The sequence below is a fragment of the Dermacentor albipictus genome, chromosome 1 (assembly GCF_038994185.2).
Source record: "Dermacentor albipictus isolate Rhodes 1998 colony chromosome 1, USDA_Dalb.pri_finalv2, whole genome shotgun sequence".
NCBI classification, from domain to species: domain Eukaryota; kingdom Metazoa; phylum Arthropoda; class Arachnida; order Ixodida; family Ixodidae; genus Dermacentor; species Dermacentor albipictus.
In genome coordinates this window covers 471,523,593-471,543,729 of record NC_091821.1, presented here as the reverse complement: position 1 = coordinate 471,543,729, position 20,137 = coordinate 471,523,593, and the positions used below count along the sequence as shown (strand labels likewise).

Here is a 20,137-nt window from a genome sequence, read left to right as displayed (position 1 = left end):
TGTGCTCGACCTTGTACCAGGAACGCTGTTCGCAACAGACAGCGACTCTTTCGTTTAGCAGTGACACGAAATCTCGCGAAAGTTATAGTATATCCTCGAAACTGATCGCCCGAGAATACTGCTTTAGAATGCATACAAAAATACATCTGATGTGACGTTTCTTTATTTAAGACAAAACGTTCACATTGCGTAATAATGATTTGAGCGTTTTAATGCCACCAAATAATAATATGTACTGAAGTAAGAAACTCGTAAGTACATTATAGCCCTTTTAAGTGATCTCATTGCATTTTCTTCACATCAGATATACAGATAGATGAATTGAGAGACAAACAGACAGACAAATAGATAGATAGATAGATAGATAGATAGATAGATAGATAGATAGATAGATAGATAGATAGATAGATAGATAGATAGATAGATAGATAGATAGATAGATAGATAGATAGATAGATAGATAGATAGATAGATAGATTTATGTCATCATTGTGCAACGGACTTGCGTCCGCGGTCACCTTGTATAGGGTGCTATGCTGCACGAGCTGGCGCAGAGAATGTATGATGGTTTCAGCAAGGTCAAAAGACTCTAGCTCAACCAGGAGGACATGCAACAAGCACTGGAGTTGTCCCGCTGGAGTTGGACGAAGGCTGAAGTATACAAGGTATTTCGAAAAAAATCACACCGATCGCTGCCGCACAAGCGCCGAACGAACAATCAAGAAAATAATAAACAATAAACAGCAATAACCACATCTTACTTGCCAGGTTTGAAAATTCAAGGTGTTTTCCAGTGAGGTTCACTCACACAGATTTGTGTGCTCAGTTTTTCATACACAGAGTGTCACATAAATCCCTTTCCGGTCTGTTTCACTCATTACTCGCGAAAAGTGTAAGGTGCAGCTACACCTCTGAGAAGGCAGGGGCAGATTTCCTTCTGTAGCCCTGGGAAGATAGTTCCCGCTTCACGCAGCCGTACAGTGACACAGCGGTTATTTGATTCTCTCCTTTCCTGTGAACGGCGTTTGCATAACCTGGCAAGCCTTCACTGAGAAAAGAGCGCCAGTATTATGCCAGTCCCTGTGGTGACTCTAGAAAATTTTCTAGCTCTCTAGAAAATTTTCACAGAGGATTCAAGGACTTCCTTCGCAGCCTTGTTGACAAAGCTAATATTATAACTTTTCCATGCTGATGTTCTGTTAACTAAATATCGGTGTGCTTATCATACTCTACAAACTGGTGTACTTATTGGTTTACAAAGCAGATATTGTTTTCCCATCTTCATGCAGTGTTTACTAAAGACTGACGTATTGCTTTCGTTACTGCAGCGCTTTAATTGCAGTTGAAGTGTGCAAAATTGACTTACTAACTGCACTGATGTTACTTTGCATTAATGTACTATACTTGTAAATATGAACTGAATTGCGCAGTTTATGTAATGTTGTACGAGTGATTCATATTAATAGGTTTACTGTGAACCACCCCGTACAGGCTTGAGGGCCAACGGTCGGCTGAAATAAACAAATACATATTTAGATATATAATCAGAAGAATAAGAATGGGCTGGGGTGCATTTGGCAGGCATTCTCAGATCATGAACAGCAGGTTGCCATTATCCCTCAAGAGAAAACTTTATAACAGCTGTGTCTTACCAGTACTCACGTACGCGGCAGAAACCTGGAGGCTTACGAAAAGGGTTCTACTTAAATTGAGGACGACGCAACGAGCTATGGAAAGAAGAATGATAGGTGTAACGTTAAGGGATAAGAAAAGAGCAGATTGGGTGAGGGAACAAACGCGAGTTAATGATATCTGAGTTGAAATCAAGAAAAAGATATGGGCATGGGCAGGACACGTAATGAGGAGGGAAGATAACCGATGGTCATTAAGAGTTACGGAATGGATTCCAAGGGAAGGGAAGCGTAGCAGGCGGCGGCAGAAAGTTAGGTGGGCGGATGAGATTAAGAAGTTTGCAGGGACAACATGGCCACAATTAGTAAATGACCGGGGTAGTTGGAGAAGTATGAGAGAGGCCTTTGCCCTGCAGTGGGCGTAACCAGGCTGATGATGATAATATGTAAATAAATAAATAAATTAGCTGGCTCATCTAGCCGGACAGCCATTTCTATCTCAACACGGTTACAGGCTCCGGCTGCCACCCGTCGGCGCCCACTTCTACGAAGCCTTGCCGTCCTTGCTCACTGGAGCATGGCTGCCAGCTCTAGCTTCACTCACACCTGAGGGTAACCATGCTCAGTGTTTGACTGCTAGATGCCTACTCTCAAACACTACATAGATATTACGAAACTCGATAAAAATGCATTGAGGTTTTGAGCTCCAGTTCCACCGCAAACGTCAACCGTGACCGTACATGGCGAGCTTTTTACAGCCACCATTATTTCTAAGCATAGCGACTGAACGCGAACTACAACTGTTCGTGAATCCAATGTCCACGATTCATAAGGTGGCCGGTGTTAAATGGAAGTAATGCGAATTTCGGCAGCACGCCGATGCTGATGGTATCGCCGTTTCTTTTCCCTTTGCCGCTCCTGGTGTGCGTCACCTACCATTAGCGGTGCTGCAACAATCAGTTGCTAGGTTGATCCTTGTATATATGAAAGGCTAGTGACGTCACTCCCCACATGGCAAGCTGCCCGCGCGGCGGCAGATTGCGCAACAGCAATCTTTACCGGGAAACGTATGCGTGGAGCGCTACGCGCTTCGCACTGTTATCAGGAGTGTTTTGTCATAAATATTGTTGCTTGGATGCTTGTTTTCTGCTTGCTCTTTATTGAAACTAATCCTGTGCTGCATATTGTGTGCTTCATATCGAATTATCTATGTACTTTTCGCTTCAATCGCTGAAGTTTATTTCTTAATCGCAAAATGTATATTTTTTCATGAGGACGCGCGGCGAGAAATACCGACGAAACAGAGGCTAACAGCTTCGCCGTAAGAATATGCTGAGAGACATTAATGACTCTTTATTGGCCATATGCTTCCCGAGACGCTTGCGTTTCGCTGACTCCTTGACGATCTCTACACCTGCTTGCTGTATTGAACTGCCGCTGCGTTAGCCATAGGTGCGGGAAAATGCGATTACGAGACCGAATACAGATAACCTTCCTTTGAATCAAAAGCTCGTCAGTAGAAGATACGACAGACAGCGTAGGCAAGGTTAAGCGTGAACATTTCGACGAAAGAATCCGCTGAAAAACCTTTCATAGCGAGGCGATACACACAATTACTGTTATGTTTATCGCCTCTCAGACGCCCAACATGTTCTCGCACGAGCACGTTTCGCAAATTTGCATTCACGCCACATATGTTCCAAACACGAGCACTGGCACGCGCCTCGCAAAGAAAACCGAACCGTGAACCGTGAAAACATAAGTGCAACCACGCCAAAGAGCCCTAACACATTATGGCGCCGCTATGAACATAATCGCAACACTACCACGCAACGGTGCAATACCAACGTTGCAGCATGATGCCAGTTAAACATAACCGAGGTAATTTTATTGCAACAGCAAGTCTATTCACACCCCAGCCGCATTTCTGCCGTCGCCGTCATGTTCCGTATAGAGTGCAAGTGCGATAACACCGTCGGCACGCGTCGTATGCTGTATGTGTGAGTGAAAGCACGTGAAGGAAGCCGACGATCGCGGCTCAACCTAAGCCTTGCGACTAAAGAAACGGGAGAGCATATGCGCCGTCTTTCGTCGCGCGCAAGCCCGTAGGGGAATGGGAGGTCGGGAGGGGGGAGAGCGTCCTTGAGCTCGGGCAGCAACTGCGCACTTTCCGACCGGGCTCAAGTGGAACTTATGACCGCGGCTCAATCTCGCCCGCCCTGTACGGAGGAAAGCGGGCAGGCAGCGCGGAAGAGGGGCCGGCTTCGATTGCGCCAACACGCGCGTGCCTTGCATGGCCCAACGCGGTCGCGCGCGCACTATCTTCGCAAGGATTTGCCGACTGCTGATACCTTTGTTACGCGCTGTGTTCTCGCCGCTCTTGATTTGAAGCAATAGACCGCACGAAGGTCAAGTGGTGCTCTGTTGCTGCTGCGCTTGCTCACAGAAAACGATATACATTTATTCATTCATTGCGCACACCAGCGTTTTGACAGCGAGTGCCCGCCCTCATCGGCTGTGATATGTTAATGTTTGCTTGTGCGCTCTGACACAATGCTTGTTGATTAAGCTAGTAAACCAATGTGTCGCAGTTTATACGGCCGAAAGAACTAATATCTCTACTTCTTATAGCTGTCTGCTAATTTGCTATCGCAATCGATGCTTCGCCTTTCGGGCGAAACTGCGACTTCTTGCATTTTATTTTTCAGAGGGAAAAACCACCCCAGCATAGAAAGCAACTTTTTCCGACTGTCTCCGCAAAAACATACACACTTTCAACGTCGGCTCCGGATCGACAGCCAGCCCGAGCCAATTTTTCGTTGGAATTTAATCCACACTGCCACGACCAAACCAAATGACAATTTTGCACTCATCGAAAGCAGGACGTATTTCCGTTCTCTATACCGGTAAAGACCGCGGAGAGACAAGAGAACTGAGGCGCCTGAGTAGATTGGCATTTCATGTCAACTTTTGCCACTGTCAGTAACTCAGAACAGATTACTAAAAGCGCCACATGTTTTTCACGCATAAAACTTCAGACCCATGCAGCCAGCAACAAGATAGCATGTTGGGAACTTGCTGCTCAGATCAACGAACTTCTTCTCAGAAAAATGATTGTATACTGCGCGCCATATGACTTTGCAAATATTACACGCACGCGTTCATCACAAATCTATTTGTCGGCTCACTGGCTATGCTCTCAAAGTGGCATTACTGCTAGTACCAGATGATTTCACTGAGTGAGTGCGCTTCTTTAAGGGACAAACTCTATCGTTTTTATCCACCCTTACGTCCAAGCGAAAGTATAGATATTCTAAGCATCGGGTGCATGTTTGCCGCCTCAAGTCCTTCATCGGTGTCCCGCGCTAGCTTAATCTGCGGCCAGGCTTCCGTCGACGAGGGCAATTTGTGCGAGCATTCATGTCATGGATGACATGACGTTCGCCATCGCGTCGCATCTTCATCTTCGGCGCGCTAGCTCGTTTTTCAGGAATAAAGACGTCAGTTGAATCGTCGCCTCTCATTATATACAGAACGTACACATATATGCAAAAGAAGCTTTTGCTTTAATTATCTTTCGTTTTTTCGAACATTCGCATGACTAGTTGGTGGTGCAATAAGGAAGATTTAATTGCGGCGTCATTACGACTTTCCTGTTCAGATACATTTCAAACGCTGGAATAATGTAGTAAGGCAGTGCTGCACAAATTAGGATTTATACTTCGTATATTCATGTGAAGCGATCCCCGTTATCTGCATACCGGTTAGAATATAATTTTCACCTCGAGCTTTCTATCAAAACTGGCGAATGACCCAAAGTTTTAAAAGATGTAAAGCGGCTCCGGAACCATCAAACTTTATCAGGGTTTTGTGGGTAACACCACTACATTATCCTAAGCGAACAATTATATTTGACGCAGTATTTTTTCCATGATTAAAAAAGACAGACGGGGAACAGTTACAAATATCGCTTTAAGTGTAACACGAAGCATTAAGTTATTCACTTTCACACCCGCCGTGGTTGCTCAGTGCCTATGGTGTTGGGCTGCTGAGCACGAGGTCGCGCGATCGAATCCCGGCCACGGCGGCCGCATTTCGATGGGGCCGAAATGCGAAAACACCCGTGTACTTAGATTTAGGTGCACGTTAAAGAACCCCAGGTGTTCGAAATTTCCGGAGTCCTCCACTACGGCGTGCCTCATATTCAGAAAGTAGTTTTGGCACGTAAAACCCCATAATTTATTTTTTTTATTCACTTTCACGCTTTATGGACTAAAAGAGCGTCGCCGGCATCTCCTGCACGGTTTACTATAAATATATGCAGCCTGCATGCAAAATGAGGCCGCCCATGTACGCGCTGTGAACTCGCAGCTTTACTGTGGTATATATATATATATATATATATATATATATATATATATATATATATATATATATATATATATATATATGTGGTATATATATATATATATATATATATATATATATATATATATATATATATATATATATATATATATATATATATATATATATATATATATATATATATAATTTCCGTTGCGAGTCTGCGCACCAGCGGAAAGGCAAGGTGAATGGCCACAGCCAGGCTTCGCAGCGCGCTAGTAGCCTGTATCTGTCGGCAGCTTCTCGATGTATGCACAATTCGCATACGCTAACGTTTAATATCTCCCTCTCTCGTGTTTTTTTTTTTGTTGTTGTTGTTCTGATCGCACATTGAACGATGTCTGTGCGGCGTTACGTTTTGGGCGAGTTGGTTGTACATGGTTCTTATTAGACTTTTGCGCGCACAAAGACAGGACGTCGAACGAGGGGACACACAACGCATGTTCTGTGTACGTTCGACGTGCTGTCTCTGCAGTTCATGCCTTTGACCAGAGCACTAAAGAAAATCGTTGTATCGTACCCAGTGCTGGGCAGTATAGCAAATACATGTATCTTAGATAACTATCTTAGATTTTCTTTGGGTATCTTGCATTTGTATCTGATACGCCTGGCACGACGTGTATCAGCACCTGTATTTCCGATACATGAAGGAATGCATCGTATATCTTGAGATAGAAGTTACTGGGGGCAATCGCAACGTCACCATGACAAATTATAAACGTTGGCTGAACTCCGCTTCTCAGGCTGATACTACTGCCACAAAGCCACCTGAAGAAAGTTTAAGGCAGCGGCATTCTTTTATCTTTCGGCCAGAGCCCTCCAGCGAGGGCAGGCGATGAGATCTGCGCGTCCCTTTTGATGGAGCACAGTGACGTGGTGGCACTCGAGCGGTCTCGACAAAAACAACTGCGCGCGGCAGCCGACCTCTCGTTTCCATCATTTTCTTGTTTTCAGTTGCGTCAGTGCAATGACGCTCGTAGCAGCCGTACTGCGCTGCGTACACGTGCGGCATCGTTCGCGGAAATTCGGATGCCGCTATAGAGGCGTAACGATGTTTCTCTTGTGTGGTGCTTTGTTACAAAGTCTGAAGAATGCAAGAATGCGGTTCTCTTGCGTCTGGTGGCTTTCACACATTTGCCGCTTCGTTATATATCTATGCAATGAGAAATTGGCGAATGCATCGAAGTATCTTAAGATACAAATGGAAAGTACCCTATCGGATACAATAATTACGGTAGTATTTTGTACATCAATTGCAAATACTTGCTGCCCGAGTGTGTTGCATCGCATCGTAATACAATTGCAAAATATCTTTCCACAGTCCTAATTGCATCGTTAATCAACGGCCCAAGTTGTACGCATGCCTCGTACCTTGGACTACATTTGGCGCGGCAGCATCACATTCGAAACCAAAATAAAAAAAAAATACTTTTACGCGCACGGTAAATGACTCTATATCGCTTCTTGTAGATCACCATTATTTGGCAATGAGTTCAATTTTGACTCAGCGTTAGTGCGTCAAGAGCGCTCAGCGGCACGTTACGCTTCGGTTTGAAACAAAGGACTCACCTAGCTACGATGTGTGTCCATGCTTCATAACGGGTGCGACTGCGGAATCAACCCACAAGTGTCGCCAGCAGAAACTTGGAAAGCCCGCCTCCGGCGCACAAATGACGTGTCCCAGCAGCCCGCCAGACCCCAGGCAACACAGTCGCTCGCTTTCACCCGTCGCAAACGAACTCGCGGTCGCCAACGTAGCCGCCACTGTCGCACTCGAGCACTGGCACCGTGCCACCGATACCAGCGGCGGGAGCGGCCACTCGCTCTTGTCCTTCGGAAAAGGCGGCGCGAGCGCGACAACGCGGTCCGCAACAAAACGGTGCAGCTCTCTCCTCGGCAGCGCAGTTGGAGTGGTGTCGTTTCCCGCGCCGCGACTTCGCTATCGGGAATGCTTTTGACAACAGCACGCTCGCTGCCCCCCCTCCCCCCCCCCATTTTCACTCGTTCGTGACCGGCAGGTGTCGGGGCCGTCTAGCTGTTGCGAACCTGACCGTACGCGCAACCCTTCCCCGCTTGCGGGCCGCGTCAGTGGCGCTACCGCTGGCGCCCATAGCGAACTTGCTCCTCGCACTGTTGCCGCTGCAAAGTCACCACAGATAACGTCCACACTCTTGTGAGAGTTTCAGGGACCGATACAAGGCTTCTCACTTCGTTCCCTTCTCCCTTCGCTCATGTATCGTCAGGCCAACGACAGGTTACACCTCTTCGCCCGTTCTTCGCGTCCAGCGCGCGCACGTTCCGGCCAGCCCTCACTTTTGGCCTAATCAGCATATCCGGTTATTAGGAATGCGCAGTTTTACATTGGGCCAGAATTTTAACATTATCGACTGCTTTATTGCGATGTGGAATCGTCTAATGAATGCTGTTGTTTGTGATGTGTTTCGAAACGTTACGAACAGGGAAGGGAAACCATTGTCAGACGTAATAAAGTGTCATAAACACGTAATGTCTTTCACCTAGACAAGTCGGATCAGCTCGATATATGGGAAAATGGAAACACGGGAAATAGAGAAAAACGAATCAAGCGACATTACGCGGCTAATGGAAGTACAAACATGGACCTGATAGAAACTGCCTCCGTTGTTTGATACATAGCCACAGTTCAGGCGAGTGAGAGAGGAACAGTTATAATTAACCCAACGGCGGTCACCTTGGCTCATGACAAGTAATCCTCAGGAGAAGCGAACAAAACTCGCTAAGCGGCAGCAAAGCTGGAGGCTAAACTCATATAATTGAACGGTAAATTGGCGCCTGCTGTTTCCAGATATAAGTAGTTTTTCCGGTCATATTAATTCAACATTTCGTCACAAAGAAGTGCGCTTATTTAAAGCAATCCCTTTAGTGTAATTGAGGCAAAGAGATGGTGAGGTTTTAAAGGTGGGTTTTCAATCAGTTCATGCTTTTTTTTAACAATGCCAATGCAACATCACTTTCAAGGTCACACGAAGCCTGCTATCAGGAGATTCAGTGCATTTGCAGCGGCTGCACATTCCTAAACATCGCCTTGATAAATGAAACGTACGGGACCTGAAAGGGCCAAATATACTTCCTGAAAAATGCAATACGTGCCCGCCATCGGTGAGGTGATGCTTTGAAGTTAGCCTGGGAAACTGTGCAAAATTTACGCACCAATTTCGACCACATGCACACAGCTGTGCAGCTCTCCAAACATCCAGGCGGCAATCTGAACACGAAATGAGAGAGTGGGAGTGGGCGGGGAACGTGTGATGTCGATACGGCGGTGTGTAACAACCTTCGCACTTATCTTCAAGCATCGATTGTCGCTGCTCCCGGTCCATCGCCGACATAGCGTACAACGCGTAGTTTAGCGCCTCGCTTCGATCATCTGCTCATGCTCGATGCAGTACTGTCCGGCGCATCGAAGTGTGTCTTCCGCTGCACGCCGTTTCTGATGAAATTCTTGTCCTCCTCTGTTAAGATGCAGCTTTTCACCCGTCCCTGTGACTACACTCCTTACCGCGCTAAGGTTTATATGCATAGGACGTTTCCACCGAGCGGCGTTCCCACACTTACTTCTGCACCACCTTTTAATGTACATAAAATGTGCATAAAAACGAGAAGCATCCCCGTTATGCAGCCTATGCCCCTCTAGCCACGCGCAGAGCTCTAGCATGTGTCTTTCGTGGCCACATATGCTCTACAAATCTCTCTACACTGTAAGAAATCTTTATTGAAAAAAACTAATTTTCTGGCAGCTGGCCTGCCAGAAAATTTCCCTTAAGCTATGTTTTCTGTTGTTCCTTTTTTCTGTCAATTCACATATTTTTTTCTGTTTGCAGGTAACAGAGAATTTCTGTGAAATTGAGAGAAAGGTTCTGTTACGCTATGTTTTCTGTTTTAACATTTTTCAGTCATATCACAGTTATTCCATTTGCAGCTAACAGAATTTCTGTGAAACTTACAGAAAGTTTCTGTCATGCTATGTGTTCTGTTTTAACATTTTTCGGTCATTTCACAAGTTTTTCTGTTTGCGACTAACACAATATGTCTGTGAAGTTCAGTTTCCTATGCTTGTTTTTCTGTTAATTCACAAGTTTTTCTGTCGCCAAATAACATAAAAATTCTGTAAAGCTCCATTTCCTGTCGCCGAATCTTCTTCCATTTCGCACACTTACTTCCGCACCACCTTGTAATGTACATAATACAGATTATTATGTATACATACATAACAGAACATTACAACTGCTGCCATGTTTCAATGCAATGAGATATTTCACTGCTTCTATGAGACTGCTAGAAATGGCACGTTTAAATATTCAAAAATAGTGATAAATGCAGGCGCAATATCAAACAACGGCGTCATGACTAGTAATTTACGTCTTTCAGCATCATGTAATTAACGTAAATGGTAGAGGGGTGACCGAAGAAAAAAGGCAATAAAATTGCCCGTCCTGCACTCCCTATATGGGACAGCTGCTAATAAGGTATGCAGTAACGGTAAGCATACAGGAGCACATGTGATTCACTCTAAAATGGTAATACAGTACAATGAATGCAACACAGAAAGTAATACCTGTACAATGAAGACAACCAATCACTAAAGTATGACGGAAAGTATATGCATAAGGAGAATGTCTTGGGCAAATGTGCCTTGCTCGACACTAGTACAGAATGAAGCAGCTAGTGAGATACAAGCAATAGAGCATAAGGCATCCACAGATTTTTTGCATTATTGCAGTATAACCAAAACTTTGGACATACTAAGTGGGGTGAATCAATCTTGTCAAATAAAATAATTATAGAAATGAAAATAGTAGTACAATACAATGAATATACAACTGGCCACTAAACTGTAACGGCAAGTATATGCATTAGAAGAATTGTGCAAATTCGCAAATGACGTCTTCTTTGACACTAGTACTGCATGAAGCAGTGAGATACGAGCAACAAGTCATAAGGCATGAAACAGGCTGTCTGCATTGTCACAGTGTAACCAATAGCAACCAACTGGGTCCTAACTGGTACGTCCAATCTTGAGACTACAGTAAATATAAAAATTAAAATAGTAATACAACGAATACAACCGGTCGAGAAACAGTAATGACAAGTATATGCGTAAGAAAAATTGTGCATATCGGCAAAATGTGCCTTGCTTCACACTAACTGTTAAAACAGCGTGAAACAAGGTGGGACAAGAAAGAGCAGATGACAGGAATGCCAACTTTCAACTGTTCATTCCTTGATGTTGCCACGTATAAATACACACATGAACCGCCAGCATGAAACTGAAAACAAGAATCAAGGTGACTGACCCAATACCGGTGCAACTCGGCTCTTTTCTTGATAGTGCCACTGAGGAAACGATCACACACCTGCTAGCTGCACGTGCAATATTCATGGCCTCAATATTCTCGCTAACCCACTACTTCTTGTGGCTTAGAACGGCTCCATCACCTAGATTGCGTCCCGCATTGATGACAGTGCAGGCTGAGGTGGCCCTGGTTACTCTAATATTGTAATCAATGTAGCTTGCACTGCCGTCAATGCAGGACGCAGTCAGCGCGATGAGCCTGTTCTAGGCCATGCGTGCCTTTGTTTGAACAGTCAGATTAACGACCGTCACAAATCGAAAGTGAAGAAAGGCGCTGACAGATGGAATAGCACACTGTGTTATAAAGGTTATCAACAGGGATAAGGCAAGCCTTTCTGAGGCACCTTATCCCTGTTTATAACCTTTGTACAACAGTCACAAAGACAAGCGAGTTAGGGAGCTTATCGAGGCACTGAATACTGCGTGTGCAAGTAACGTGTGTGAATATGGTGTCACTGGAACTATGATAAAGGAGGTCATGTTTCGGATCGTTGGCAATCAGCAAAGGGTTGAGTTGTATCGATTGTGCTTTTCAGTTTCGTGCTGATGGTTCATGCATATATCTATAGATGAAAGCAGCAAGAAACAGACAGCTGAAAGTGAGTGCTCGAGCTGGGTGCTCTTTCTTGTCCCATCTTGTTGAAGAAGATTGCTGCCCGCCAACCACCCCAAAATTTGATTCCTTTAAAGCCCACATTCCAGTGATCTCCAGTGCATGTTCAGCGCAAAACAAGCAACTTCGAAGCCAACATTATCCTTTCCTAAATGATCACATGGATAAGGTTTTAACAAGCCTAGTATTTTGCTACTTGGGTTAAAACTTCACTGAACACCATCACTGAGGAAAATGCACTGCAGTGCACTTTGGTGAAATGTTAGTTGAAACTGTTATCAGACCTCTCATCATGCAAATCAAATACCTTTGCTATGGCACCCATTAGCAAGATCCCGTTATGGCATTAACGAAATAGTTACTGTCGTTAACATTCAGGCAAGCAATTTTTTATCAAGGCTCGAAATCAGGAGTTCCATAGAAACCAGTCTTGTCAAGAAGGTACATGGTGGCAAATGAAACAGCTCCTACTAAAAAAACAACTGAAATGACTTTTGAGCTCTCAGAAAGCAGCCCACAATGGGGAAAACAGTGGTATTGCTTTATGAACAATTCGCACAGAACCCAGACATCTTGCATAGACTGGTGGCTGATTTCAACCTCTGTGATTCAGTATATGCACTGTTTGCATGCTCAGTGACTCGACATGTAGTCATGATGTCGTTTTTTCAATTTTGTTCTTGTCTTTTTCTGTGTATGTAAGTGCCCGTGTCTGTGGCCAGCTAGGACTATGACCTGGAAAAACAAAAAGTTGGACAGACGATCTAACAATATGACACAAGCAACATGTGTGCGCCGCGGTGATCTTGCTCAAATGGTTTTACGATGAAAGCTTTTCCAACTGACCTTGCTTTTCTAATATTGCCGCATCGAAATGTCAAACTTGCGTCGCAACATCCCATATTTCCTTTCGCTGCAATTTATCTGCACTGGCCACAATAACGAATATGGCTGGGATTGACGAGCTCCCCTGGGCTTACTGCAATGCTCTTTGCGATGAATGGCTGACCATAATGCTTGCCACTGTAGTTTCTGCGAGATCATGATGTCACGCCTACACCCATGTAACATGATGTAATTACACCCCTCAATCACGCAATGAATGCCTTTGCATGGCGGTATGCTTCACCCTTTTGCTGGTGTATCTTTGCTGCAGCATCCGCTTCTTACTTGCGTTGCTTTTGTTCTTCGCTGGGCATCTGACACTGAATCCTTTGCGCTTCTAGTGTGCAATGGTAAGGTCCCGCATCTACTACTCATTGGGGCTGGTGGCAAACATGTTACACTGGGCAAGCTCGCTTTGCTGCATCATCTAGTGTTGGTCCTTCGATCTGCCTAGCCTCATGCTGTCGTTTCCTGCATTGTCTTTGCTGTCAACACACCGAACACACCTTTTGGTTCTCGCTGGCGTATAACGTCCTTACTTGCTGCAATCCTGGAGCTCGGCCGGTAAAGCGGGAGCTAACAGCCGGGAGCGTGCTAAACAGGGACTGAAAGTGCGCAGTTCTCGGGAACGGAGACAATTTCCCAAACAAGCGAGGTAGAGCACGTGCGGTAGAGAGACCTTGACCTGGCCGCACCTCTCAATTTACGTTGTCACTGACACAAGCACTGCCAAACTTCAATTGCTGACGGACGCAGCGCGGCGTTCCCCGTTTTGCCCTCGTGGAGCACGAGGCTGCACCCTATTGCCACATTTCTGTAGGTGGTACAGAAACAGTGCCTCCACAATAAAATGTCTGCTAAGAACATTCAAAGCGACATGCTCATTCCTGCCATCTTGCCTTCTATCTTTTTTCAACGTTCCCCGACTCATCAGTATGCAGTGAGGACACAAGACTTTGCATCGCAATGCCTGGGAAATGTTTTGCATAACGCGTCTTTCACCTACACTAATTCACGTACAAGCTTGACACTTACACTTTCACAGTGTATCACTGATGCCCAAAATGTATAGCATTGTAGCCTACTTCTGCGTGATCATCATGATCATCAGCCTGACTATGTCCTGTCGCATAATTCTCGAGTTAACCTGGTCCTACGCTAGCTGGGGTCACAGTATCACGTAAACTTCTAATCACATCTGCCCATCTAACTTTCTGCTGCCCCCTGCTATCCTTGCATTCACTTGGAATCAAGTGTTACCTTTAATGACCATCGGTTCAGCAGCGTAGCTTTTTGGGCTTGTTGGTGGATCATTTGAATAGCAATGAATAGCGCGCAGAGGACAGGACAGTAAAATTCAAACACACACAAACAGTAGGAGTGCAATTTTTTTTCCTTCTAACAAATTTTATTTTAAACATACCTCACTTTTATATGCCTGAAGAAAGACCTATCGCTTATACGATTATACAACCGGTGTCAGCATTTCAGAAACACTAGCTCCTTATCACAGAGGAAAATAGAAGGTGTGCTCACACATGTGCATCCTGCTCTGTTTATCTTTTCAGCTTCAATGATTTCTTGAGTTACCCTATCCAGTGGCGTAGCCAGAAATTTCGTTCGTGGGGGGCTCACTTAGCAGCTCGGCCTCCTCCTTATAGAATTAGTCGAGGGATATATATATATATATATATATATATATATATATATATATATATATATATATATATATATTATAATACCGAGACCGATCAAGTTGCCCAGCGCTGTTTATTCCAAAAAAGGCAGCGCCCGCAGCTCACGCGCGAAGAAGTCGAAGAAGAGGGAAGATGATGATGGCCATGTACAAATGAAAACGACGAAGTACGTTAATAGTGCTTACACTAACTTCCCCCCGTCATGGAAGCGGCCAGCCTGGCCGCAGATTAGAGATTATCTAAACGGGGAGTGAAGGGCTTCATCCGCGACACGTGAACGATTTCGGCATTCCGGCAGCGCCGGTCAGTGACGGAGTGTACTGGGCGGACGAGATAGTTCACTGCAGATGTTTGCTGCACAACGGTGTATGGACCAATGTAGCGTGGAAGGAACTTCTCACAGAGGCCTGGGGTGCGGACTGGAGTCCAAAGCAGGACTTGGTCTCCTGGGTGAAAACGTAGGTCACGGCGTTTGTTGTCGCAGTAACGCTTGCGCTCAGCTTGGGTAGCTTCCGTGCTTTGCTGGGCGATTTGACGGCAATGTGCAACTCGGGCAGCAAAATCTTCTGGAAGCGAAGCGTTAGGCGAAGAAGGTGCGAAAAATAGTTCTCTGTCGAATATGGTGGAAGGAGATCGTCCATACACAAGGAAGAAAGGGCTGTAGCCGGTAGTCCGTTGTATAGCAGTATTATATGCGAATGTCACAAAAGGAAGAATTTTATCCCAGTCAGTGTGGTCAGGACGGATGTACATGGCAATCATGTCAGACAGCGTACGGTGGAAGCGCTCAGTAAGGCCATTGGTTTGCGGATGATAAGTAGAAGTAGATTTGTGGACGGTATTAGTGGCTCGAAGAACTTCCTCGAGAACTTGTGAAATGAACGCCTTGCCACGGTCACTGAGAAGAACGCGAGGAGCCCCGTGGCGCAAGACGATGGCGCGCAAGAAAAAGTCGGCGACCTCAGAAGCGGTGCCGGATCGCAGAGGGGCAGTCTCGCCATATCTTGTTAAATGGTCGACCGAAGTGACAATCCAACGGTGACCGGAAGGTGTCAACGGCAAGGGACCATATAAATCAATGCCAACAAATTCAAAAGGTGCGTCCGGGCAAGGGAGAGGTTGTAGTAAACCGGCAGGAGGGGATGTCGAGCGTTTGCGGTGCTGACATGACGCACAAGAGGCAATGTATTTGGCCACCGTTGTTGATAGGCCAGGCCAGAAGCAGCGGGTCTTTATGCGGTCGTAAGTCTTGTGGAAGCCTAAGTGGCCAGCCGATACATCGTCGTGAAGTGCCTCTAATACCCGCAAGCGAAGGCAGCGAGGTAGAACTGGGACCCACCGGTGACCTGTTGGGTGGTAAACGTAGCGGTGTAGCACGCCACCTTGAAGGCGGAATTGTCGAAGTTGGCGTCGCAAGCGGCTGTTGGGTGGTTCGGTGAACCCACTAAGGCGATCCATGAGAGCTCGACAGTAGGAGTCGGCCCGCTGAAGCGAGACGAAATCAGAGCGTGATGAAAGCGTAACTTGGTCCAGGGGCGTTATCGAGAGTTGGTGGGAGGCAAGCGTATCATCGGAACGACGTGGTTGGAAAGACGACGGCGCGTTACCGGGAGAGAGTGAGAGTGGGCAGCGAGACAATGCGTCTGCATCATGATGGCGTTTTCCAGACTTGTATGTTATAGTGAAGTCATATTCCTGCAAGCGCAGTATCCAGCGTCCTAAGCGTCCTGACATGTTTTTCATTGATGACAGCCAACACAGAGCATGATGGTCGGTGACGATGGTGAAGTGGCGGCCGTAAAGGTATGGGCGAAATTTCTGAATCGACCAAACGATAGCCAGGCACTCTTGCTCTGTAATGGTGTAGTTCCGCTCAGCTGGAGAAAGTGTTCGGCTGGCATATGCTATGACTTGCTCTTTAGATTCTGTATCACGTTGCAGAAGTACTGCGCCAATACCTTGTGCGCTTGCGTCAGTATGGAGTATGGTGGGGGCACGATTATCGAAGTGGCGAAGCACTGGTCCGGAAGTAAGATGCCGCTTGAGAGCTTGAAAAGCCGACTCGCAGTCGCTAGTCCACGTGAAAGAGGCACCGGTAACCAGTAGCTTGTGTAGAGGAGCTGCTATTGCTGCGAAGTTGCGTATAAATCTACGAAAATATGACGCCAAGCCGAGGAAACTACGTAGATCTTTCTGTTGCTGGGGGCGAGGAAACTGAAGAACGGCACTAATCTTTTCGGGGTCAGGCTGGATGCCAGCTTTTGAGACGACGTGGCCCAATACTTTTATTGTTTTGCTTGCAAATTTGCATTTTTTTGTATTGATTTGGAGACCAGCATTCGCAAGGCACTTGAGAACTTCGTCTAATCGATGAAGATGTTGGCTGAAGTCAGACGAAAAGATGACAATATCGTCCAGATAACAGAGGCATGTCTTCCATTTTAGACCACGATGGACGTTGTCTATCATGCGTTCAAATGTGGCAGGAGCATTACAAAGGCCAAAAGGCATCACGTTAGATTCATAAAGGCCATCCGGTGTAGCGAATGCGGTCTTTTCTTTGTCAGTCTCGTTCATCGGAATTTGCCAATATCCTGACCGAAGATCAAGGCTGGAGAAATACTCCGCCCCTTGTAGTGTGTCCAAAGCGTCGTCAATTCGAGGGATTGGATATACGTCCTTGCGTGTAATCTTATTGAGCGCTCGATAATCCACGCAAAAGCGAACTGAGCCATTTTTTTTCTTTACCAGGACCACGGGAGACGCCCATGGGCTAGATGAAGGTCGTATTATCTTCCGCACAAGCATGTCAGCAACCTGTTGTTCAATGACCTTTCGTTCGGACGGCGATACACGATAGGGGCGTCGTCGTATAATAGCGGAACCATCGGTTTCGATGCGGTGTGTAGCCGCAGGAGTTTGGCTCAATACAGGGGAACAGCTGTCGAAACAGGCTTTGTGTTTTGCCAAGACCACCATTAGGGCATCGGACTGCGCGGCTGTTAGGTCAGAACCAAGAACGGCTGGAGGAGGGAAAGAATCATCCAAACCTGAGGTTGGGGCTGGCGATGAAGAAGGGCAAAGCGTGACTAGAGAGATAGGTTGAGTGTCGGCGAGGGTTGCCACGGTCATCCCTTTGGGCAGCATCACAGGATCTGGGGTCGTGTTGCAAGCAGACAGAAGGGCGCAGCCGCGTGAAAACCGGACGAGACAGGTGGCAATGAGAATTCCGCGAGAAGTACAGCGGGAAGAAGGGGCGACTAGGGCGTCTCCGTCGGCGATTTGACTGGATGTTACGGCTACAACGTCTTCGTGACCAGGACGCAGGACGTAGTCGGCAGCGATGGTCAAGTTCACGCATGAAAGTGAAGAGTCCGCAACAGGTTCAAGCTCTGTATCGGTGATGTGGACAACTTCCTCTCTACATGAAATGACGGCTGAAGCAGAATGTAGGAAGTCCCAACCCAGTATAATTTCATGGATACACGTTGGAAGGATGAGAAACTCGATGTGGTGGCGTATGCCGTCGATGAGAACACGAGTACACTGTCCGTCAGGGTGAATGAATGCATTATTAGCACCACGCAAAATAGGTCCAAGATAAGGCGTTTTTACTTTACGGAGCCGCGAACACAGATCACTCCGCAGAACAGAAACGGCGGCACCGGTATCGATGAGAGCTGACGCGGGAACACCTTCGACAGTCACAGAAAGCATGTTGGCCGGGCGAACAGGAGGAATTTTTGAAGACCGATAAGAAGCAGTTTCCCCTCCAAAAACTGCAACAGTTAGTTTTCCGAGTGCTGGTCGACAAAATGGGAAGTGGGGCGAAGCGGTGATGTAGAGCGCCGGTAAGGGGATGGAGAACGACGTCTGGCCGAACGGGAACTATGAGGCAGATTGGGAGCAGCTGGTGGAGACGGAGAACGCTGTGGCGGGGACGAGTACGGTCCGGAATAGTAGTCGGCTGATCGGCGAGTGCGGTCTCTTTCGTGCTCAGCATAGCCTCGCCTTTCATCCTGCTGGCGCCGGCGGCAGAAGCGGGATATATGGCCGCGTATACCGCAGTAAAAACAAACCGGACGAGGTGGACGCCACTGAGGGTACGATGGCGCAGCAAGTGCTCTGGGTCCCATCGAAGCCAAATGGTCATAGGAAACGCCAGTAGGCACGGAAGGCACGGAAGGCACGGTAGGGGTGGGCAGCGAAACAACAACCGCGTAGGTAGGTGTGGAGCGCGCTACCGGAGCAAGATGCGTCGTGGGCGTGGTCATCGCTGTCAACTCCTGCTTTACGACCTCGCGCAAGTCGAAGGTGGGGGTTGGGGCGCAGGCAGCAGGTGGACGGCTGAGGTCTTGTAGGTGAAGCTCTTCGCGGATGATGGTGCGGATAAGAGCACGTAGATCTGGAGAATGGGGAACCTGAGGATCGCTGCTGTCATGTGGAAGACGAATAGACTGCAGCTCGTCGAGGCGTTGACACGTTGAAGTGATGTCTTGGACAGAAGCCGGATTTTGCACGATTAAGGCGTTGAATGCGACAGGCCCAATGCCTTTTAAGATGTGGCGAACGCGTTCGGCTTCCGTCATGCTAGGATTCGCACGGCGGCACAGAGCCAAGACATCCTCTATGTATGATGTGTAAGACTCTTGGGGAAGTTGGCGCCGCGTTCCCAGCTTCTGTTTGGCGACTTCTGCACGGCCAGACGAGGAAGCGAAGATTTGCCGCAGCTTCGAGGTAAACGTGGACCAATCCGCGATGTCGGATTCGTGGTTGAAATACCACGTCTTTGCAACACCGGTCAAGTAGAAGGCGACGTGCCTCAATTTCTGGATGTCATTCCACTTGTTGCAAGAACTCACGCGGTCGTAGTGGTCGATCCAATCGTCTACGTCATCACCGCGGAGTCCTGCGAAGACAGGGGGATCGCGCTGAGGGCTCGTCACAGTCCAAGAGGGCGTCGCAGGCGGGGTCGTCTCTGTGGGAGGGTTAGAGGCGCCGGAAGGGCCGGGGTTGGAAGTGTCCATTGTTGTAGGGGTAGCTGGGTGCAGGCGGCGACCGGAACGGAGCTCCAGGGAGGACGGGAACGCGAGAGGACGTCGGGATCTTGACGTACCTCCACCACTTTATAATACCGAGACCGATCAAGTTGCCCAGCGCTGTTTATTCCAAAAAAGGCAGCGCCCGCAGCTCACGCGCGAAGAAGTCGAAGAAGAGGGAAGATGATGATGGCTATGTACAAATGAAAACGACGAAGTACGTTAATAGTGCTTACAATATATATATATATATCTGTCATTCAACAACCTTGTTTACATTTTCGTAATCATGCAACGACCAGGGGAAAATCTCAATGACGCTGTCCTTTGTTAGAATGTGTTGCGCAGGAGCACCTGTCGCCGCTCGTGTATTGCGAGCAATTGCTCCGAAATTGTAGTCGCAACAGAGGGCACTTGTAAAAAAGCAGGTGTTCTGCAAAATATACGAGGGCGAGTCAAATGAAAGTGAGCCA

General features: G+C 46.9%; 1 protein-coding gene across 3 annotated transcripts in view; it reads right to left on the bottom strand.

Annotated features, from left to right (window-relative positions):
* Window positions 1-9,280, bottom strand: part of LOC135908882 (monocarboxylate transporter 12-like) — a 98,440-nt gene extending 89,160 nt beyond the window's left edge. Inside the window, exon 1 of one of the 3 annotated variants that reach the window (XM_065440724.1) lies at window positions 9,228-9,280. Coding sequence is in view for 1 of the 3 variants with exons in the window: in XM_065440720.1 (XP_065296792.1) it covers window positions 9,228-9,242 (15 nt within the window). In the remaining 2 variants the exon portion in view is untranslated. Of the gene's footprint in view, window positions 1-7,607; window positions 7,999-9,227 lie in introns of those variants that run through there. The other 2 variants (XM_065440720.1, XM_065440722.1) reach the window with 2 other exon arrangements.
* Window positions 9,281-20,137: the final 10,857 nt, after the last annotated feature.